This window comes from Pipistrellus hanaki, assembly GCF_964339955.1.
Source record: "Pipistrellus hanaki genome assembly, chromosome: X".
Classification (NCBI taxonomy): Eukaryota; Metazoa; Chordata; class Mammalia; order Chiroptera; family Vespertilionidae; genus Pipistrellus; species Pipistrellus hanaki.
The window spans coordinates 11,477,320-11,500,957 of record NC_140524.1 but is presented as its reverse complement, the minus strand read 5'-3'; the positions used below and the strand labels follow the sequence as shown (position 1 = coordinate 11,500,957).

The 23,638-nt window shown below is 48.9% G+C and overlaps 1 protein-coding gene and 1 pseudogene across 3 annotated transcripts; both read right to left on the bottom strand.

Moving 5' to 3' along the window:
- Positions 1–369: 369 nt before the first annotated feature.
- LOC311615697 (paraneoplastic antigen-like protein 6B) lies at positions 370–3,464 on the bottom strand. Of its 2 annotated transcripts, none has more exons than XM_084871101.1 (2): positions 3,277–3,464; positions 370–2,971 (listed from the first exon to the last, which is right to left on the bottom strand). In XM_084871101.1, the coding sequence occupies exon 2, from the start codon at positions 2,837–2,839 to the stop codon at positions 1,391–1,393; it is 1,449 nt and encodes a 482-aa protein (XP_084727227.1). In that variant the 5' UTR covers positions 2,840–2,971; positions 3,277–3,464; the 3' UTR covers positions 370–1,390. The 2 variants fall into 2 exon arrangements, with proteins under 2 accessions (XP_084727227.1, XP_084727228.1); XM_084871102.1 differs by having other exon boundaries at positions 376–2,853.
- Positions 3,465–6,460: 2,996 nt separating this feature from the next.
- Positions 6,461–20,815, bottom strand: LOC311615389 (serine/threonine-protein phosphatase PP1-gamma catalytic subunit B-like; annotated as a pseudogene). Its single transcript has 3 exons — positions 20,779–20,815; positions 7,670–8,657; positions 6,461–6,771 (listed from the first exon to the last, which is right to left on the bottom strand). The product of its transcript is annotated as a serine/threonine-protein phosphatase PP1-gamma catalytic subunit B-like (transcript).
- Positions 20,816–23,638: the final 2,823 nt, after the last annotated feature.

Here is a 23,638-nt window from a genome sequence, read left to right as displayed (position 1 = left end):
GTCCGAAACATAGCCCCATAATGATCCTGAGTACCAGATCACTATTGCCCCTCCAGCCTCACCCCCAGCAAACCCTTCCCTCAATTGCCCACAAAAGAGACGAAACTCAGCTGAAACATTCAATGATGTTTATTGAAGAGAAACATTTACTGAATCCATTGAAGAAGGGGAATTACAACACAGAGAGGAACTTCAACGGCCACTAGAGCCCATAGGTCACAACCCCTGCTCCTGGGGTCCCTAACGAGGAGCCTTAAATGTCCCCCACACTGTGGCCCTCCTTCCATAGTCCCCCTCGCTGAGGGCCCTTTGGTTGGACTTTGTAGGACCATGGACACAGGTGATGTCCACTCACTGCAGGGCTCTCCGCCCCCCCCCCCTCGCTCTGGACGACATGTTGGGACCTGGCCCTACCCTGTGGCCTGCACTGAACAGACACAAGATACTGGAAAACACAGCAGGGGACACTCGAGCATGCTGAGGAAACTGAGTCACAGGGAACAACAGGGTGGCATATCAGAGCACAGTCCCCGTGGAGCCTCCAGGAGCCGCCTTCTGTCCCTGGTCCATTTTTTCCTGCCACAGGTCACCGGGTGAGCGCCAGACGCGCCCTGGTCCACCCTTCTCATCCGTTCTTCTGGGCTCGGGCTCGGGGTCTCCGAGGTGGGTGATGTTGGCGGTGGGGAGGGAAAAGCTGCTCAGAGAAGAACACACACATCACAAGCACAAGCAGCGTTTGGCCTAAATCTATACTGAGAAAGCAGAGGCTGAGCTCACGACACTGGACGAGAGCTGGCAGAGCCTTGGCTGGCAGTGGGGCTCACAGCACGTGCCGGGGCTGAGAGGTGGCTGCCCCGGGCAGGGTCGGGGGGAAGGCCAGGACACCCACTTGGGTTCACACACACCAAGTGGTACTGCAGACTCATGGTCTGTTTGTGGGGTGGTGGGAGGATGATTACTTGACACGTGGGTCACTATGGGGCTATAGAGAAATGAGTTGGGGCCCCTCAGCGGATGGAGGATGGGGGTCCCCAAGAGTGGCACCCGAGATGGGCTCTAAAGTCTCCCAGTTCCACGTGGGTGGCAGATGTCTTGAGGTGCCCCTCTCCTAGGCTGAGATGGGCTGCTCAGCGGTGCTCCCAGGCCAGCTGCCCAAGTTGGCAGAGGCTGGGCAGGGGCTGAGGCCAGGCGTGGCACTCCCTTGTGTGGGCACCTCTCCCCATCCCATTGGGTGTCAAACATGGTCATCTTGGTGACTTGGAGGGCTGATGGTGGTGGTCAGGGCCCCGTAGGGTGTTGGGCAAATAAGGGATTTGGAGTGGGCTGGGTGGGCCCTTCCCTGGGCCCTGCTCCCCATGTGGGGTGAGGAGGTTGCCCTGGCCTCATGAGCCTATTTGCCAGGGGAGGGCATAGAGGGGCTCAGCTCCCCAGGCCCGTCCTCACTTTCCGACTCCTCCAGGATGGGCTTGAGCCCCTCCTGGTAGTGCTCCTCGGCCTCCTGGTCTAGCGCCTGGACCAGGTGCCCTAGCACAGAGTCAGGATCTCTTGGACCTGCCAAGGAAGCGCTGCCCATGTGGTCAGGCAGGCGGCCGCCTTCCATCCCTGGTCCATTTTCTTTTCTCTCTCCCTCTCTCTGGGAGGCCTCTGAGAGCCCTTTCTGACCCAGGCCCGCAGGGGCCCGGGCATGGTTATCACTATTCTCCTGCTCCCGCTGCTTCTCCTCCACCTTGTCACCCTTGGCCTGAGCTTTGGCTCTGGCATCCACCTGGGCAGTGGCCTTGGCAGCAGCCTCTTGTGCCTGCTGTTCTCTCAGCGTCTTCTTGGCTGCTATGCCCTTCATTCGCTCAGACTCCTGAGCCATCGCAACAATGTCCTCGAAACCTGGGTACCTCCCCTTTGAGACCTTATCAGCCAGGATCTTTTCCATTTTCCGAATAAGTTGGGCCCCGTTGAGCAACTGCCTTGCGCGCAAGTGGTCAACTGAGAGCTCGTCCAGGGCCTTCGCCCGAAGGGCTTTCTGCAGCAGGCCTTCCAGCCGCAACACGAAAGCGGTGAGAGTCTCTCCTGGCTGTTGCTCAGCGGTCACACACTTGAGCCGCAGGCTGGCCTCGCACTCGCGTTCTCCAAACACATGGAACAGGGCGTCCAGGCATTGCTGGACCGTCCTGACATGGTGACTTGCCAGGACATCATATGCTACCTGCAGGGCTGCCCCTCGGAGGCCCTCCGTTAGCCTCCTACTCTTCTCCCTTTCTGAGACCCCTTCCCACACCAGCAGCATTTCAGTGGCCTGGTCCAGCCAGGGCTCGAAGGACAACTCCCCTGGGGCTGGCGGGTCCCTCCCAGAGAACACCCCCAGGGGCTGATAATGCACTGTCTCCACCCAGGGCTGGATGGCCCGACTGAAAGACCTCAGCCAGCACACCTTTTGCAGTCCCAGCCCCAGGGCCCCAGCTACATTCTCTACAGTCTGCCCCTGCTGCTCCACGAAGTTGAATAGGCGACCCAGAAAGTCCTCGCCTGTGCATCGGGGCGCAAAGACCACGCTCCAGGGACGCCCGATGCCTGGGATCTCCCTGGGAACCAAAGCATAATTGACTTCATCCTCCAGATTCACCAGGGCTGCAAAGGCATCGTCCTCCTCTCGAAACACTCTGCCCAGCACCTCAAACTTGCCCATTTGCGACAGGGAGCCGTCCAAGCACTGTTGCAACTGGTCGTCGTTACAGTCCTCTGGGATGCCCAGGATGAGCAGACTCCTGCGGAAGCTGACGTTCATCCACCTGCACCAGTCCCGCAGCATCTCCACATCCATGACCTCGGGGTCTGCCAGCGCCATCTTGGGGGCTGCTACTGGGGGCTGGGGGAAGGGAACCGGTTCTGGGTGCAGAACAGGGCAGCACTGGGTGGGAAAGGAATTGGGGGAGGGGGGAGCCCAGGACTCAGATGGAGCTTCCCAGGTGTGCACTGCCTGTGAATAGGAAGGCGGGGGGGGGGGGGGGGGAGAAAGAGAGGGAAAGGAAGGGAGGGAAGGTGAGAGAGAGAGAGAGAGAGAGAGAGAGAGAGAGAGAGAGAGAGAGGTTAATGCAGACCCCCTCCTCCCACACCCTGGGCTGCCTTCCTTCCCCTGGCAGCGCCTCTGCAACCCAGCCTGGACTGCCATTCTCTTCCCACCCACACTGCTCCCAGCCCTGGCGGGCAGCTGCAGTCCTGCTGGCGTGGGAGGAGGGTGGCTGGGTCTCCAGGGGTCAAGCTCGCCCTCCCTGAGTCTCCTACCTTGTGCTGGGGGTGGTCCTTTCTGATCCAGGTTCCAGCAGGAGGGATGCTTCTCTTTCTCAGGCTCTCTGGCTGTCTCTCCCTCTTCCTTTCCCTGTCCCTGTCTCAGGGCTGCGTGTGGGCCTGCGCGTCAGCAGCCTGTCAGCTTGCCAGGGCTCTCTGCAGTGCGGACCAGGAGCAGGGGCACAGTGGAGGAGGAACTGGGACCCTCTGTGTTGCCTGGGAGACAGCAGGACCATTGGCTCGCGCGGGTCACGTGACCGGGCTGTTTCCAGAGCTGCTGGAGCCCTGGAACCTCTGGTGAAGTCACTGGCTCCTCCCCAAGTCCAGGAGGGGATGTGGGCACAAGTGGGGTGGATTAGGGTCAGAGCCTTGGTGTGCCCGTCTGGGATACCATCCTGGCTCCCACCCCTCACCCCCAGAAATGACCCTTGGGGGCGCCAGACTTGGGAGATGCCAGCCCTGGAATGGTTGGAGGGGCCCATGGTGCGCTGGCTAGGGCTGCCTTCAGGCCAGGGGTGGGGAGCCTCTGAGGCTTCTTCCCCTGCTTTCTCTCCCCACCACCCCTCGCCTCTCCTCCCAGGGCTGTTCCTGTCCCAAGGCTGAGCAAGAAGCACGTGGTCTAGAGGGGCACCTTCTGTGGACTAGAGGTCGCATGCACATATGTGTGCTCATGCACACTGAGCAAGATGCTGTCCACACCTCACTTGGGGGCTGAGTGCTGCAGGTGTCTGCCACTGAAGGTGCAGGGTGGGTCAACGTGATTTGCTGTACTTGTGACAGGGGCCAGCCCTGTGGAAGATGCCATAGCCTCTTCCATTTAGCTTGCTGCAAGTCTTAAATTTAAAAAATGGGCTTGTGCTATTTAAAGTTCTCCCCTTTGGCAATTCCTTCCCCCTTTTAGCCTTGCTTCTGTGGAACAACAGAACTGGGATCTCTACCTGAGGGTGTATATAGGAGAGTTTGTATGTACCCAATGTGTCTCCTCTCCCCTGTGCCCTGGCCAGCTTCGTGGGCTCTGGGACAGTGCTCTCTGGGCCCCTGAGGGCAGTATGAGTGTTGTGCCTCTCCAGAGATCTCTGACTGTCCTACCTGGAATCCTTCCCCTTTTCTTTGCCACCCTGGGGTAGATACTTCACAAACAGTATCTGCCTCAGCTCAAAACAGAGCTCCAATCCCAAAGGTCTCATCATCTTGCACCTGTCCCATTATATGATCTGGGACCCTGTGAATAGCCTCTCCATCTGTGAGATGGTAGACAGGTTTCCTCGGGGTCACACCTCCAGGTATTTGCCTACCCCACCACCACCACCACCACCCCTTTTATTTTGTTGCTTGAATCCTTCTCTGTGACTTGCTTTTCCCACTCAAACTTGACAGCTCAAAATTTCCCCAAGTGTCCAGCTTGCTCATGCTCCTTGTCAAATCACAACCCTTGTTTATTTCTATGACCCTATGGATGGGCATTCAGGTTGTTCCCAGTCTTCAGCCATTACAGACACTGTTGTCAGCAGCATCCTGCACATACCTGTCTGAGCCACTGTCAGGACTAAGGCTTTGGCATATATACCAAGAAGTGGTTTTGTTGGGACTATGGCTGAGCCTGTTGCCAACGTGATTAGACATTGCTACTTCATTATCTCCCATGTGTGGCTTCACTCACTTTGCCCAGCCCAGCAGCTCAGTAGTAGTCCAGTGTGCCTCACAGCCCGAGCAGCCTTTGGTCCTGTCCAGATTTGATCATTTGAACATCCCATGGGGATAGGCACTACCCTGTTACCGTGTATCTTCCATGTCCCTTGTCATCAGTGAGGTTGGGCAACTTTGCACAAGTTTTTTGGCCATTCCCATTTCTTCTTTTGTGAACCTTCTTTCCTTGTTTTCTCTCCAGGGTTGAGAAGCATTGTTGACCTCTTTATAAGAGAAAGGTCCTAGTGTCAAGTTCAAAGGCACTCTCATATTTTTACACTCACCTGTCTCTGAGAAGTAGACCACATTGGAGTTTGTCTCATAGTTGTACCTTGGCTTGTCTATATGGTCTTACTCCCTCCCCCAACTTTCCTACCTCCTGGCTTGTAAATGAAGAAATATGAGTGTTCCAACACAAACCACGTTTCCCAGTTGGCTTTGTGCATAGACTCCTTCTCTTTATCCCAATTGAATGCCAAGACTGCTTGCTATACAGGTGAACTGCTGCTCTTAATACCCACCTGGCAAATTTCTGACCACTGAACCTCAGCATTAGTCTACCTGCCATGGCTTGCACCTCATGCTGTCCTCTTTCTTGGTTTCCACCATTTTTTTTTTTTTGGTAGATTTGCTTGGGATCCTTCTTTAGGGTATTCCCATGGGAGCATATGTGGGTCCTGTGTCACCAACTGTTGATTCAGTTCCACTATTTTCAGTCTCATCTCTTTCTACTTTCCTTTTGTTCCTTCCTGTTGACTTTCCAGTTCTGCCTCAGAGCACCCATTCTGCCAGGGCTGGGCTGTGATGCCTCTACTGTCTCTCCTTTGTCATCTCATTTTGCTCCCGCTCTCAACACAGTTGACACTCCTTCCTTCTCAAAACACTTTCCTTTCTCTGTTTCTATGACATCCCACCTCCTGGCTGGCCTACCCCCTCTTTGCCTACTTATCCTTGGAATTCCCAACAGTTCAGTGTGTGATGGTGGACTCCCAGCCTCAGCCAAGGTCCTCTCATTGGAGGGTTTGTTTGCCTGCCAATGATTCCAAATGTTCCTCTTCTCTGAGCTCCACATGTGCTCATCAAACTGCCCACTTGGATGCTCCATGGGGATTTTAGAAGGAATATGTCCAAGCCAGAGCACTTCATCCCCCTCAGCACATTTACCTCTTCCCCAGGATCCCCCAAGGGCTCCGCCTACCACCTGGTTGCTCAAGCAAAGATGTCAGGATTCTGTATTCCCTCTCCTTTGTTCCTGAGCCCAGTCTAATCCATCATCAGATTTTATTGACATTAGTCAGTGATTACTGCCCCTCTCTATGTCTCAATGGTTCATTAACCTGCCTCCTTTTCTCTCTGCATCTACTCTGTCCTCTCTCTACTCCACTCCCACCCATATGGCAGCCAAGGCAAACTGCAATACCACCCCTCTGCTCCCTGTGATAGGTCCTCCCTGTGTTTTCCCATCTCCTTAGAGTAAATTCCAAAGTCTTCCTCCTTTTTTTTTTTTTAACAAGTTCGTCATTTAATAAGTCTGAATTCACTTTTATCACATGGTATTATACACGGTCATCTGTTGAAAGAGATTTCTTTTGAACAGATCTTGGGTTTAAAAAAGTCATAGATAATGTAAGTTCTGTATAAACTGGTGGATAGGTAAGTTAGTTCTTTTGTTTTGACTTATAAGCCTCAACTTCACCGCAGAATAAAGACTGTAGGCCAAAGAAAGCATAATCGCTCAGTCGTAGAGAACAGTATTGTTTCTATAATTTGGAGCTTTCTGAAGGGACGGGTTCAGGCCTGATGCAACTGTAAAAAGATTACTTAATGAATAGACTATATGGAAATTGTACAAAATGTTATTAATTTTAAGCATTAATAGCTTAAACACCACTATGTTACTAATTGCTATTCAAACTCAAAAACCTGATTTTGAATCCTCAAGAAGGTGGCATGGATACACAAACCATACCTCCTTATCCTTGGGGGGTGTCAATACATATTTCAACAGAAACTTTGGCTTTAGGAAAGAGTCGCAAACATTGAAAATAATGGCTTTGTCATTTTAAGTATAAGGTAGAGGAAAGTGTGCTTTAATTAAATATACATTATACCAGTGATGCTGGCAAGGTTGAAAGTTACTCCTAATGTTGATAGCTATAAAAACCAGTTTGTACATGACAAGATAATGAGAGAAATAAGCAATCCCTTTGAAACAAATTCCTAAAAAAAATAATAATAATGTTCACAGTGATTTGTATCAACAGTATGCATTTTATGACAATAACATATACAGACTGAGCACCCTAGGGCTCTCTTTATATCCTAAAGAAAACAAGCATTTACATTATCCATGGTTTTTACTGAACTGAAAAAAGAAAGTCAATTGTACACTTACCCCTTAGACAGAATAAACTGTCTGGAGGTGCACAGATTTAACACCATCATTAAACTTGTTTGCAAAAGGAAGAACTAAAAAACAAAACATTTTTTCTTGGGAGTGAAGTCTTTCTTTTGCTGTTATAACCAGCAAATGCCATTCATTAACTGAAAAAATGGAAGGGAGGGCCCCACAAACACACTATTTGAGCAAGCTGACCAATACACATTACAGTTTTAAAAATGAAGGCTATATACTATATGTTACAAGTCCCAACTAGGCAGTGTCAAAATGATATCTATTTCTTTGCTTGCTTTGTGATCATACCCCTTGGAGGTGTTACTGGTCTCATGGCACTCGGCTTCTTTTTCTCTACAAGCTTTAAAATCTGAAAAGAGCACATTAGTGTTTCGTCCACACTCATCATGGCACCTGCATTGTCAAACTCTCCACAGTAATTGGGTGCAGAAAACAGAGTGACCAATTGCCTCTTTGCAAAAAATTCGTATCTTCAACCACCTGATGAGTTCTACATATAAGATCCAAATCATGCTTATGGAGAAATTTTGCAACCACTTCTGCACCAAAGGTGAAGGCCACTCCTCTGTCATTTCACCCCAGCCTAAGACATTTTTATCAGGGTCAGACCACAAAAGATCACAAAGAAGACCTTGATCTGGTACATCAGTTGGTCGCATAATTCGCTGAATCTGCTCCATAGATTGAAGATCTGGTGATAAACCTCCATGACAGCAAAATATTTTCTCATCCACGATGGCTGCTATCGGTAAACAGTTAAAGCAGTCTGTGAAAGTTTTCCACAGTTTAATGTTATATCTTCTTTTACATTCATCATAAAATCCGTAAATTCTATTGATGCTGGCACATTCGTGGTTTCCTCTGAGAAGAAAAAAATTCTCGGGATATTTGATTTTGTATGCCAGTAAGAGGCAGATAGTCTCCAGCGACTGCTTCCCCCTGTCCACATAGTCCCCAAGAAACAGGTAGTTGCTTTCTGGCGGGAAACCACCATACTCAAAGAGTCAAAGCAAATCATAGTATTGCCCATGGATATCACCACATATTTTGAGTGGTGCTTCAAGTTCTAGTAGGATAGGCTGACTGAGAAAGATCTCTCGAGATTTTAAGCACAGTCCTCTGATTTCATTCTCCTGTAGCTGGACATTCTTACCAGGCTTGGACCCTCTTACTTCCAGCAGCGGTTGGATGATGCTGTCAACATTGAGTTTATCTATATCCGCCGACCCTCCCACAGCAGGCGCCGCAGGAGGCTCGAGCCCAGGACTCACGCCTCCTTCCCCGAGCCAGGAGCACAGAGGCGGCGGTGGCAACAGCCGTGGCGGGTCTCCCCTCTAACAGCCCCGCTCCCTGCTTCCTCCTCTCTCTCCACGGGAACCACGACCAAAGTCTTCTTCCCTTGGTCAACAGTTCCCCCACCCTGAAGATGGACTTCTCTTTCCTCACCCACCACCCCTATTTCCTGTCACTAAAGTCCTGCTGTATTGGCCTTCTCAGTTGGTCCCAGAGCATACTCAGCTCATCCCTACTGTGGTCTTTGCTTTTCCTCTTCCACTATAAGGGACAATCAATGGCAAGAACTTCTCATGGTGGCATCCTTCTCCTTCTCTTCCTCTCCTTCATCCAGTCTCAGCTGAAATGCCTCCTCCTTCCAGAGGCTTCCTCTGTCCAGCCAGCCACATCAAATGTGGACCACTGAATAATCTCCATTCATAATTCATTTCAGATTAGCAGCATTGACTTATGTGTCATCACATGAGAGATGATGGTTTGGGGTTTTGATTTGGGGCACCAATAGCTCCCTCCCCAGGTCACAAGCTCCCTAAGAGAAGGATCTTAGAACTGAGTCTGGCCCAGAGGAGGCCCTTGGTGCCTTCTTTTGAGCAAGCACTTTAATCTGTCAGCCTGCTTGCATCTGCCAGGGGCCTGGGACCTGAGGCCATGACATAAATCAGACCTGTTGTGTGGTGAACTGGATAGCAGGGAGGCGAGTCTGGAGCAGAGAGGGTCTTTTACAGTAGTCCAGGCCAGTGATGGTCTGTGGCTCCTTGGGCAGAAGAGTTTAAGAGAAAAGGGAAGATACAGGCTCCAGAGATGGAGAAAGCACAAGGAGGGTTCAAGCAGGGTCCCAGATTTCTCACTGGTGTGTGGACCCAAAGGAAGGAAAGGCCCTTCCCTGACATGGGAATTGCAGCAGCAACTGTCTTTCCCTCACCTTTTTGAGAAGAAGAGAGAAATGGGGTGGTGTGTGGGGATGAGTTCCTATGGCCACACTTGCATTTCAGAATCCTGTGTGACACCAGATAGATACATACTCTGCCCTCTTCTTCCTTCCTGCCTTCTACCCTGATCACTCTACCTATACCCACTCCCCCACCTGGCCCTTGGGCAGCTAGGCTCCCTGGTCTAGGTAAAGGAATTGTGATTGTGCCATCTGTTCAACTCAGAACCAGGGGATCTGCTATCTTTCAGCTTAGTGTACCTGCCAACACTGGGACATGTACAGAGCCAGCACCCTGCAGATGTTGACCACAGGGAGAAATAAACCTAAAAACACTTCATGGTGAGGTGGTGTGGAGATGTTTCAATCAGGATTCACAGAGGCCCAGGGCCACGAAGTGACAGGATGCTTCCATAGCACACCTTCTTCAGCACTAGATGTTGAGAGTAAAGTCCAGGGAATGGCCAGCTTAGCTAAGAGCATAGATATTGTGTCCCCTGGCATGATGGGTACAGTACCCCTATCCAGGCTTTGACTCTTTTGACATGAAGGGTATGGCCATGGTCAGAGTGACAGGGAAGGGAGGGATAGCAGAAATTCAGGGCCCTTTAATCACTAACACTCTAGGAATAGTAATATCCTGGCTGCAGAGTTGCCTCACTGAAAGGCAGGCCTGGCCCAATGTTGTTCTTAGGCTCCATCCTACTCTCCTAGCCCTTTCAGGGAGGAGGGCAGGTCGGCCTCTCCTGATCTACCACCTCTGTGCCTGGAATAAATGTATATCCTGCCCTATAATGGCTTGACCCCGGTGACTGAGTTCACTTGCTACCTCAGGACACTGACCCAGCCCAGTGCCACGGGTCATTTGTGAGCTCTTGAAGGCTCTGCCTACTTGCATATAGCTCCCCTTCCTGGGCCCTCACTCTCTGACTGGCCTCTTCTCCAAGAGGCAAGCACGCTTTTAGCCCCTTGGGCAGTGATTTTCAACTGTTCTCATCTCATGGTCACAAAAAACTAATTACTAAGATTCTAGACACACACCAAAAGGTATGTATTTTTTTTTGCCAATCTGAAAAAAAATTGGTACAGCTTTAATTCATTCACACCAGTCAGCTATTGTTGTGTTGGCTGTTGTCATTTTTTTTTTAATTTGACAGATCTAAGGGAAAAGAGGTCAGTGTCCCTGACTAAATAGTCAGGTATTGCATGTTTTAAAAATTATTGTGGCATACCAGTGTGCCACAGCACACAAGTTGGAAATAGCTACTCTAGGGTATCAGATGTAAGGAGGACTTTCTGTCTCTCTCCCTTGGGAAGGAAGACATGCTTTGACATTTCCCTCTCCCCTCCACACAAGGAAGAAAATTGCATCCTGTGAACTTGGAGAACTCCCAGGGCCTCCACCAGACAAAATGAGTACCAACAAGGATTTAAGCTGTACCTGCTATGCTTCACTCATTATAGTATGTGCTGAGTCTATGCCTGTGGGCCAGAGCAGAAATAGACCCTAACTCACTGCATATTTTAAGGGGTGACCACAGACCATTAAGAAATGATCCCTCAACAAAATTCTGGGGAGTAAACTGTATCATATCTATCAAGGGGATCCATTGCACCCCCAACTTAGTGTCCTAGCATCCATTCAGGTGGCAGAAAAAGCTTTGTATGGGCATTTTCTTCCAGGGATGGGTGGTGCAAAGATGCAAAGAATCAACCAATATTCATTGATTGCTTATTCCAAGTTAAATACAACCCTAGAATTCAGGGGTTTGAGCAGTGAGGAGAATGAAAAAAAAAGTCCAAAGAGAAAGAAGGGTATAACTCTTGGCTTTTTACTTTTTCACTTCTATGAAGTCTAGCAAAGCCAATTCCCTTAAAAACCACGAATCTTGCTCATCAGAGCCAGGAGATTGAAACAGAAAACTGTCCCCTTTTACTGTCAAGAGTCACCAAGTGTATGAGCATGGACAATGCCCTGCAAACTGTAGTGTGGGGAGCAATAAAGGCAAGCCAAAAAGCTGTTCTCTTTCTTAGAAAGAACTGAGATTTTCACCTGTGGATGGTGTTGGAGTGCATGTAGAGGGTCTATAATCTTGATTTTTTAAAAATCACTCCTGAGTCTTTGTAGACCTGCTTATACATATAATATGGCAAATATGATTAGTGCTATGAAGGAAATTCAGTGCTATATGGGAACTCGCTAGGTGGGTATGAGTTCATCTGGAAAGTCAATGAAGTCTTCCTAAGGAAATAGAGCTGGTACTTAGGGTTAAAGGACATGTAGGAGAGACCTAGGGAAAAGAGGAAGGCAAGAGCATTCTAGGCTAAGGGTATAGCAGTATTCAAAGGCCCAGGAGTGGGGACAATATTACCTAAGAGGGCCTGAAATATGGCAGATTGAGTAAGGGTGGAAGGTAGTTTCGAGATCATTGTAATTGGCAGACAGATACCACAACTTTCAGACTGTGTCAACCAGGTTAAGGATTTTAACTCTAATTCAAAGCACAATGGAAGTCATTGTGAGATTTATGAGCAAGAGATTTAATGTGATCAGGTTTGCATCCTAAAAGATCACTCTTTGTTGCAGTGTAGACAAAGTTTTAGAGGGGACAAGGTGGTCTTTAAAAAGAGCAGTTAGTGGGCTACTGCATAATCCTAGCCAGCATAGAACAGCTTAGATGGGAAGTAGTCAGTGTTTGCTCATAACCCTCCTCACACATGGAAGTTGACATCTAAAATATTTGACTTTAAGTTTAAATAGTTGTAAACACAAATTTTCTGGCTATGTTGTAAATGTTGAGTACAATTTAGAGTACAATTTTAATTTCATTAATTATTTTGATGGTATCCAATGAAATCTAAATACCCAGGCAATTTGATATATTGATACATTATCCTTTATTTAAAAATACATGAAACAGCTCTTCTCTAAGTTGGAAAATTGGCAACCACATTTCACTTCTTTGAATTCATGTTTGCATCCCTCTTCCCTGACATATTTTTATTTGAGTGTGATCTATTGTTTTCCTCAACATCTTTTATGGACACCTATGGCATTTCTCTACAATAAATATATATTAGCAAATTGAAATGCCTTTTTATTCATTATGAAAATTTTTCATAATTACAATTATTAATCCTAGTATCCAGCTGTTCAGAATAACAGAGATAGTACAATTTTTATAATGAATTAACATGGAAAGTAAAAGTTGGTTGGAAATTAATCTTTAGAATGAATGGAATTTTATTCCCAATGAAGTAATGTTTTCATGGACAAGTATGGCGTGTGCAAATATGAGGCAGGATCCTGTTCTAACTGTAATCCTACTTGTCTTTTTTATCTAAGAAAGTGGATAGGAGCAAAAGAAGATTTAATATAGTATGTCATCTTGTGGCAGGATAGTAAGAAGCTAGACAAATTCCTGAACAAGTAGAATGGGGAAACTGAGACAAGAAAATTAAATAAGACCAAACAGTTCGGGCAGCTTGAAACCAGCTTGTGAATTGCAAGATCTTATCTTCCCTACCCAAGGACACTTAAGAGAAAATGGTTCATACCTCTCCTCCCTAACCAGAGAATACATAGCTTAAATCACCCTGGCTTGGGAAAATAGAGAACAAAGACTCAATTAATGCCATCTGTGCTGGCTAAACCCAAGGACAGATGAAGTTGGGGAACAAATAACAAAAACCCCATTAAAGCCAAGCAGACCTGAGATAAAAGTAAAACAATAAAACAGACCAAAGAATAATCCAAAACTCCCCTTTTTATTCATTTTGATGCAGCACCATATCAAAAATGAACCTGGAAAGCCAATGCTAATTCTACTGAAACCCTCCCCTAAGATTCTGGCCTGCAGAAGAAAAAATAAAAGGATCAAAAGCCCTCAGGACAAAGACTCAATTCAGGCTCACTCTAGAACACGCCCATGCCCCTTCTGGGGCTTGAACTTTTAATTTTTTCCTAAACTCAAAGTGTTCCCAGAGACTTGGAACCAGGGAAGCAGTAGGTAGGGGCAGCTTGACCTGGACTCACCCCCTGATTCTGTCTTCAAGGCCCCCCTTTTTTCTGACTTCCCAGTGAGCTAAAGCAGCCCTGTCTAGGCTCACTTTTTTCCTATAACAATTCTAGACAGCCAAAGCAGAGCACCACCTAGGCTTTCCTTGTTTCTTCTGCCCTAATTCCTTTCTTTGCCTCACTATCCCCAGCTTTAATAAATATACTTTCAAACCCATCTGGACTCATGTTGTGAAATCTTTCCTGCACAGTCAAGAACAGACACACTATAGGCCTGCCTGAGGCAGACCCGCTCCAGACCAGTCCCTGACTGGTAACAATCTCATTCTGTGAATTCCTTCCATGAGGTCTGTCAGCTATCACTCAACGATCTCCCATCAAAACTTGTTTTCAACCCTGTCCACCACGTGAGGCCCCAGGAAGAGGATTCTCGCCGGAATGCAACCATGCTGGCACCTTCATCCTAGACTTCCCAGCATCCAGAACAGAACTGTGACAAATGAATTTCTCTGTTTATAAGCTAAAAGCAAACACAAAAACCCTTGACTTTGAGGACCCATCAATCAGATGACAACTCAGTTAAGTCCTTTGATGAGCACTGGAAATAACCTGACCTGCCAAAGGATTGGTTCCCCCACTCATCAGTCTTCATTTCACAATTTCTGAAAAATATACCAAAAAGCCTCTGTGAAGACCTGGCTATGGAGTCTCTCTTTCTTTTTCACATAGAACTTTGTACTCTGTTTTACCTGATTTACTGGGAGAAATCTGGGCACACTGAATGTTAATTTAAATGAACTTTTTATAATAATTACTTTTTGATAAAAATGCTCTTACCCTATAAATGTCTTCAATATTGTTATTAAAACCTTAAAGTTTCAGATCAAGCTCATTCAATATATGAGAAATACATGTGGTGTAATCTTACTGGGGAAAACCCTGATCATTTGTCACACTGTGGAGGGAAATCAGCCTTTATTTCTGTCAGAACATCTGACTATATTTTTCAAATTAAATAATTGTGTCAATATACAGTTGGAAGAGTATTTTTAATATATTTTTTATTTTCAAGAGGAAGGAAGAAGGAGAGAGAGATAGAAACATGAATGATAACAGAGACTGATTGGCTGTTTCCTGCATACCCCACAGTGGGGATTGAACCCACAACCCAGGCATGTGCCCTGACCAGGAATTGAACTGGTGACCTCCTGGATAATTGGTAGATGCTCACCAATGAGACATGCCAGCTGGGTTAGAAGAATATTTTTATACCACTAAGAAATCCGTGATAACCCTAACTGGTTTGGCTCAGTGGATAGAGCGTCGGCCTACGGACTTAAGGGTCCCAGGTTCAATTCCAGTCAAAGGTGTGTACCTTGGTTGCGGGCACATCCCCAGTGGGGGGTGTGCAGGAGGCAGCTGATTGATGTTTCTCTCTCATTGATGTTTCTGACTCTTTATCCCTCTCCCTTCCTCTCTGTAAAAAATCAATAAAATATATTTAAAAAAAAGAAATACGTGATAGTTTATTTTTTGAATATACATATTACTAGAAATGATAACATCAAGATTTAAATGACATAAAGGTAATATATTTTGTCCATTTTCTAAAACTGGGTAATAAGGCTGTTTCTCATCACCTATAATACTTTATTATCAATCCATAAATTTGTAACTAAAATTTTATGTTATCAAATAAGGCATTATAATGGAAAGCATGGTATGCATCATTGAGTGTATTCTACTCCAGTGCTGGTTTTTGGGGAATAAAAAGTCACAATTAGGTAAACCTCGTAAATAAATCCAATAATTTTATTAAACATTAGGGTCAACATCTCCTCATTTCATACACTGCTAAAAACTAATTGGTCTAGTAGCTAGCGCAATGCTTAGTACTGTATAAAGCATCATCTTTGAGGCTGTGTTATGGAGCACCTAGTGCTGAATCGTGCCTCCCTCCCCCAATTTGTATGATGAAGTCCAACCCTCTGTATCTCAGAATGTAAACTCACTTTGAAATAGTGTCCTTGCTGATATAAGTTAAGAGTAGAGTGGGGCTCTAATCCAATATGACTGTTATCTATATAAAAGGGGACATTTTGACCCAAAGACATACACAGACAGAGAAAGCCATGCAAATATTGGATTTCTCCTGTCACATCTAAAGCTACCAGAAGGTAGGAAAAAGAAATGAAACAGATTCTCCGTCATAATATGCAGAAGAAACCAATTCTGTTAACATGTTAATTTCAAACTTCTAGCCTCTAGAACTGTGACAATAAATTTCTCTTTTTGAGTAATTCCGGCCCAGTTTACAGTAACTGTAATCAGTAGCCTAATACACCTGGGAAAGTTTGAACTCTCCTAGAATTCATATCCTATTCCAGGGAATAGCTTGGCTTTCTCCTTAAATACTGGTTCCAAAGCCACTGTAAGGCTGGCCTATATATTTGGACCCTGGCTTCCAAAGATTTGTTTTGCAGGGTTTGGCTGGAGTTGACCATGTACATTGGCTGTGCTATGTTGCGCTGTTACCTGCTTCCACACTGGACTTCCATGGTCAGCTGCTCCTTTGTGTCCTTCTTGGTGGTTTAATGGAAGGTGATTTCTACAAAGTGAGTCCGCCTAATTTCTTCACATCATGAGTGTGTGTGTTAGGAAGCAGTGATCAGGATCCTTGGAAAGGATGCCACAAGCAAAGTTTCTTAAAGGCAAAGAAGTTCTGAGCAATCCAGTAGTTCGCTTGTAACAGTGACAGATGACTATAAGCAAGATGTCTGGCCTCCAATGGGATTACTTACTGGGGCAGAGTTGGGCCAAATCAAGCCTGCCTGAGTATGTGGTCCTCACACATTCCCTGGCAGAATGGAGTCTTTTCAAGGTCATCTTGGAGAAGAGAAGGCTGCCAGTGACACATGGTTTCCAGGGCAAACTCAGACTCTCCCTTTTGGGACATGGAATATCCCTATGGCCTGTAGCTTTGAGTTATAGGGAAGGGGGAGCTAGCTGCCTCTAGGGACTGGAAGATGGCCAGGCAAAATGCTGGTTTCCATTGGAGAAGTTTGGCCCAGATCTGCAAAGAGATGCTGTCTAACAAGAATCTGCTTGACTCCCAGTTCTGGTGTTCCTCTAACCTCAGCAGATGAGAAACCTCTGGGATAGTGATACTTCCCTAGAGACTTTGGTGGACTGCTGCACATCTGGGCAGTAGTCTAAAGTTCTTAGCAAGGGCACCACGGGCCCTTCATGGTCCCATCCAACCTCCCTGAGCACCTGTTCCCTCTCAACCTTCCAACTATCACCCTGGGCCCCATCCATACAAACCTTCCCTCCAAATATCTTCTGACAATTTGACCCCAACCACTGTACTGTGAGGTCTGACAGAAGACAAACAAACAATGTGGGGCCAAAGATCAGGCCAGCAATTGATATGGAGGTACTTTTCAGTCTATGAAAAAGAAACGGAGAATCCAAGCAGCATGTGGCAGTCTTGCTAAGTTATGAAGTTGGATGCTACTCCATTTTTCAAGCGGTATACTGGATAGAAGGTACCTGGACATATAAAGAGCTCCAGAGCACTTCACAAAGTTCTTGCTAAGCCAAGACTAACTCCGCATGCTCAGATTGAGATACTGCATGGTTGGACACAGGACACCTTCCAGAAGCTGTGAGCTGGAGAAATACCAGAGCTTACACAGTATTATTACCAGCCAGAATGTAGAAACCACATTGAAGTCCCTGGATATTCCTCACAGAATCCAGAAAGAGCACACATTAGGAGGAAGGCTCACATAGCTCTATAAAATCTACATTAACAAAACTTAAAAACAAGTATTGAGAGGCTCATGCTAGTCTGTAAGTAAACTAATTGCCCACCGGGACAAAACTCAACAGAGAAACAAAAGAAACAACAAAACCAAGACACTTAACAACATAACAGTCAAAATATCCAGCCTCTATGCAAAAATTTCAAGACATGGGAAGGAGAAAAACATGATCCATAACCAAGGGGAAAATGTGCCCATTGTCCAGAAATGGCAAGGATGATGGGATTAGCACATAAGGCAGCAATCCTATATAATAAAAGGCTAATATGCAAATTATCCCCTTGGGAGTTTGAGCACTTGCGATGATGTGCACTGACCACCAGGTGGCAGCATGGAATGAAGGAAGGCCCCAGCCTGCAGCTGGCAGCCTGAGGAAGGGAGGCCCCAATCGGCCCTGATCGTAGGCCAGGCCTAGGAACCATATCCATGCACAAATTTTGTGCACCAGGCCTCTAGTTGTAAATAAATGTGTTCCAGAATTAAAAGGAAAAAATGATTATAATGAAGGTACTAATGAGAAAGAATCTCAATAGAAAAATGACAACTACAATGAAAAACCAACTAGAAATTCTAGAACTGAAAAATACAGAATAGGAACACTGTTATTGATCCAAATATCTCTCACACATATGCAAATTTACTGACACACAGTCACACATATTCACACACTTTTCACTCACATATTCACACACTCACACACACATTGACACAAATATGCATCTATACATACTAATGCACATACACTTACAACACAATCACTCACACATTGCCTTGCACACACAAACACATACATACTCACACACTAGACGTATTTATCCATGTACACATTCATGCACATTCACATGCATTCACTGACACATATCCACTGATACACACTAATACATGTAAACATACATTCACCCACACTCACACAATCACTCACACACACATGAACATACAAACTAATACATACAAATGTTCATGTTTAACATTCATTAACACATTTATACTCATCACTGACACATTCGCACAACCTTACATACTCACATATTCACACACATTCACTGACACACATTCACAAAGTCATTCATACAGACTTTCACACACTTAAATTTACATTTTCACACAGGCTGGTCTGGTTTTGATACTCCAGGTCTGAATACTCTGATCCCCAAGACAGTGAGGAATCCTGGGACTGCCAGCTGTCCCCTGCCCTGCCTTATCTTGGAGAGTTCCCTGAGTGCCCTAGGGATCCAAGCAGCCACTGTGCACTCCCATCAGCATCCTATTGATGGGTACCACCCAGCCTGCCTAGCTCTGTTCCTTTGCCCTGATCGATAAGCCATTGTTCCCTGGATGTTTACCACTGCCTTTTGCAATTAGGACACTTAACAGTCTTCATGGACCTTTCCCAGAACATAAACCAATATTAACCAGGCCACTATTAACCCTCCACCCCCAGCAGACCCTTCCTTGTCCAAAGCAGAGGCAAGACTGAGCTGAAACATTCAATGAACTTTACTGAAGAGAAACATTTACTGAATCCATTGAAGAAAGGGAATAACAACACAGAGAGGAGCTTCTAACTGCCACTAGAGCCAATAGATCTTGCCCACTTCCTAAGGTCCCTAATTAGGTACCTCAACTTCCTCCACATAACAGCCCTCCCACCATAGTGTATCTTCCTGAGGGCCCCATGATTGACCTTTGAGGACTGGGTGCAAGTGATGTCCACTCACTGCAGAACTCTTTCCCCTCTGGACAATATACTAGGGTCTGGCCCTGACCTGTGGCCTGCACAGAACAGACACAGAACACTGGAAAACACATCAGGGGACACTCCATCAAGCCTAAGAAACTGAGTCACAGGGAACAACAGGGTTATATATCAGAGTACAGACTCTGTGGAGACTTGGGCAGCTGCCTTCTGTCCTCGTCCAGTCTTTTGTCCCAAGATCAACCGTGAGAGCCGACCATGCCTTCAGCCATCTTTCCTGGAGTCTCTTGGGGCTCGGCTTGGGGTCTACAGGGTAGGGTGGTGGTGGGGAACTGCTCAGAGAAGAACACACACATCTCCACAAGCACAGCAGCAGTTGGCCTAAATCTACACCGAGAAAGCAGAGGCTGAGCTCACGACACTGGTTGAGAGCTGGCAGAGCCTTGGCTGGCAGTGGGGCTCACAGCATATGCTGGGGCTGAGAGATGGCTGCCCCAGGGGGGCAGGGAGGGGAGGCCAGGGCACTCATCTGGGTGCTCTTCATAGGAACCATGACTACCATGTCTGTATGTATGGGGAGGGGTTATTACTTGACATGTGAGTCACCATGGGGCTTACAGAGAAATGGGTGGAGGCCTCCCTGTACAGGGAGCAGCCTGCCCCGAGGGATGAAGAATGGTGGTCCCCACAGTTGGCAACCTTAAGATGGCCCCTAACCTTTCTCAGGTCTGTTCGGATGGCAGATGTTGCCGCCCCTCTAGACCTGGGAAGGCTGCTCGGAGTGCTCCCAGGCAGGCTGCCCAAGGTAGAAGGGTTTGGGGGTGGGGCTGGGGCTGGCCTTGGCATTGGTGGCTGCTGAGTGGTGGTTTGCCAGGCCAGTTCCCATTCTCCTGCCTGCTCACTCCATACCTCCAGTGGCCCTGCATAAACAAACAGAACAAAAAACTGCCCCTCCCAATAACTCCCCCCCCTCCTCCTCTGCTCACCTCCTGTTCTCCTCCTCTTCCTCCTCTCCTGCTCAGCTCCTGTTTTCCTCCCCATCCCCCTACCCCTCCTCTCCTGTTCACTCCTGGTTTTCTTCCTCCCCTCCTTCTCCTCTCCTCATGCTCCCCCCTTCTCCTCCTGCTTTAGAACAAATCCCCCTCCCTTCCCCTCGCACCCCAACCAGCTGTGGTACCAGCCCAAGTCCCCATCCCCCTGCAGGCTGAGCCCAGGCTGTTGCCCAGGGCTCTCCTCTCAGTCTCTGCCCTCCTGCCCCCCATAGCCCTTCCAGGCTGCAGAGGGAGGAAATGCCTGCAGGCTGGGGCCGGGCTGTCCCGGTCTCACTTGCGCAGCGGCTCCAGGGTGGTGCCTTCGTGGGGCTTCCCCAGAGCAGTGTAGATAATCCTGAAGACGGGCTGGACTCTGCGGCCTCCCTTCCGGGGGGTCACCACCCCATTCCCACCACACGGCTCTTCCTCAGCACCGGTGCTGGCTGCTTCTGGAAGGGGTGGCCCCGGGGAAGGTTCTTCTGGGCTTGGTGGGGCCCATGGGCCTGTGGGCATTCTTAGCTCTGAGTTCACCGGGTGGGCATTTGGGGGAGGCCAAATGACCGGGCCCATGCCTGAGTCCTCACCTAGATATTGGGACGCATACCAAAGTCCTCAGCTGCAACTCCTTCAGCCTCTGCCATGGTGGGGCCCCTGCTCACGGCTCGAGCACCCCATGTGCTGGGTGAGGTGGCCGCTTGCTTGTGTCGCTGTAACTCTTCAGGGTCCTATGTTTGTCTCTCCCTGAGGGGAGGTCGGCCTCATAGTGGGGTCCCTTTCAGCTGCTGGAGGATGAGGGGGCTTATCCTGGTCCTCACTGTCCTGCCCCTCTGCCCCACTCAAGTCCTCCACTATTTGCATGGAATGCCCCTTCCTTTTCTTCCAAGATCTCTTTTGTCGTCTCCTCTGCCTGCAGGAAGAAGAGCTGCCCTGTCTTCCTGAGCTTATCTGTCCTTGGTCTTGGGATGGCTCTTCTCCCAAGCCCGGTTGCCATTTCCCGACTCTATGGCAGCCTGTCTCATCTGCCTCACCGAGCAGCGGTTGGGAGTGTTGCTACATTCTGCCCTGATGTGGCCATTTCCTCCACAACTATAGCAGAATGTGTGGTGTTTCCAATTTCCTAAACTTCCAGAGCCATCCCTTGGCACATCTCCCCTTCGGCCCCTGCCCCTCCTGCGCCGGGAACTCTGGGAAGGCCAGGTCTGCACAATGTTGCCAGGGTCAGGAAAAGACACTGCTCGGAAACCACAGGCCCTGGCAGGGGACCTGAAGCCTGCTTCCAACTCATCCAGACATTCCCTCAGAGGGCCCATGGTGGCTTCCCACTCCTCCTCCTCATGCAGCAGCTTCACCAGGGCCAAGAAACCGGGAGGCTTCCTCCACTGTCTCATCAGCTTAAGCCTGTCTCGAAGTTTGTCAGGAAGGTTAGCCCCATTTAAGACTTGTTTCAGGCACGTCTGATTCACCTTCCTCTGGGATACTGTGTTTTTTGCAATGGCTTTTTGGAGCAGGGGTTCCAACCGGACCACAAAACTAGACACTCTCTCCCGCCTCCTGATAGGCCTTACAAAACTTCACGTGGGCGATTTTGCGGCTCTCCACGGGCCCAAACACCTGTTGCAGTGCCGCCAGGCACTCCTTCACAGTGATGGCAGCGTTGTGGGCGCAGAACCCGCTGACCACCTGGAGGGCAGGCCCCCTCAAGCATTCCATCAGCCTCTGCCTCTTCTCCCCCTCAGGCACCTGCCACATTTGGAGCACCTCCGTAGTGTGCTCCAGCCAGGCCTCAAAGGCCAGTGCCCCTGGGACAGACACGGTGTTCCCAGAGAACACCCTGAGCTCCCGGTATAACATCTGTTCTAGCAGAGGCTGTACTACTGCCCCCAGGTTCTGGGCCCAAATCCAGAAATCAGGGGATATGACCACTCTGGGAGCCAGGCAATTGATGTCTGATCCAAGAACTCTGTTCATGTCTGATACTGTCCACCTCTCCTCCTCTAAGAAGTGGTTCAGTCTATTGAGAAATTCGCCGTCTGAGTTCCGAGGGTTTACCACCACCCTCCAAGGTCCCCCTTTCCTGGGATTTCCTTGGGGATCAAAGCATAGTCGATATCTTGGGCAAGTTCCAGGAGACACGCTTGGACATTCTCCTCCCTCCTGAACATCCTGCCAATGACCCTGTACCTGCCCAGGTGCCTGAGAGCCTCCTGAAGAGTCTCCTCAAACTCATCCTCATCACAGTCCTCAGGAACCCCCAGAATGAGCATAGACCTCTGGGTGTCCAGATGTTCCCCCCTGCACCAGTCCTGCAACAGACTCAACGGCATGGCCCCAATCTCTACAGCGTCTAACTTAGGGGGGAATGATCAGTGATCATGATTTCTGCCATGCACAGAAATTTGGGCCAACTCCCAGGGCGATGGCAGACAGCCCAGGTCTCCACCGCCTGTGAATATGAACAAGGCAAGAGCCAGGTTAATGCTGAAACTCCCCCTCCTGCCCCCTTGCTGCTGCCCCTCCTCCTCCTCCGTCAGCGCCTCTGCAGCCCAGGTAGACCCCCACCCTCCGAAGGCGCAAGGGGGCCTCAGCCTCCTCCCCACACCACTCCCAGCCCTGGCAGGCTGCCGCAATCCCACCCCAGCGGGTTGGGGGGGTGGCGGGGTCTCCAGGGTCCACGCGCGCCCTCCCCGAGTCTGGTACCTTCTCCTGGGGTGGGTCCTTTCTGATATCAGCCATAGAAAGAGGGCGCGGGGCGACGCGCAGCGGGGGTGGGGGTCCGACGCCCCTCTTTCCCTGGCTCTCTTGCTGTCTTTCCCTCTTCCTTTCCCTGTTCCTGTCTCAGGGCTGCCACACGTGGGCCAGCACTCTGGCGCCTGCTCGCCACCGCGCTCTGCAGTGTGGACGAGGGGCGGGGGCACAGTAGCTGCAGAGCATGGACCCTCCATGTTGCCCCGGAGACCGCCAGGCCATTGGCGTTCGCGGGTCACGCAGCGGGGCGGTTGCCACCCCTGCGGGCTCCCGGGACCTCAATTGACGTCACCTGTTACTTTCCCCGCCTCCAAGGGGGAGTGGGCACAGGTGGTAGCCCCTGGGTTTCAGCCCTGTCTCCCGCCCTTCCTGGAACACGCCATTGGGGCGCTAGCATGGGGTGGGGTCCACACACTGGGATGACCGCCAGAGAATGCTGGATGGGCTCAAGGTGCGCCCCCACAGGTGCGTTCAGGCCAGAGGTGGGGAGCCTCAGGGGCTCCTTCACCTGCTCTTCCCCTCTCCCTCCCTTTCCCTCTCTCCACCCGGGACTGGTCCTGCCTCAAGGCTAGGCATGGGGCACCTCATCTAGAGGTGCAACTGGTGTTATTCCATGGAGTAGAGGCTACATGAACACATGCGCGCTCACACACCACCCAGGACGCTGCCCACTCCTCACTTGGGGGCTGGAGGCTGCAGATGTCTGCCACTGAGGGTGC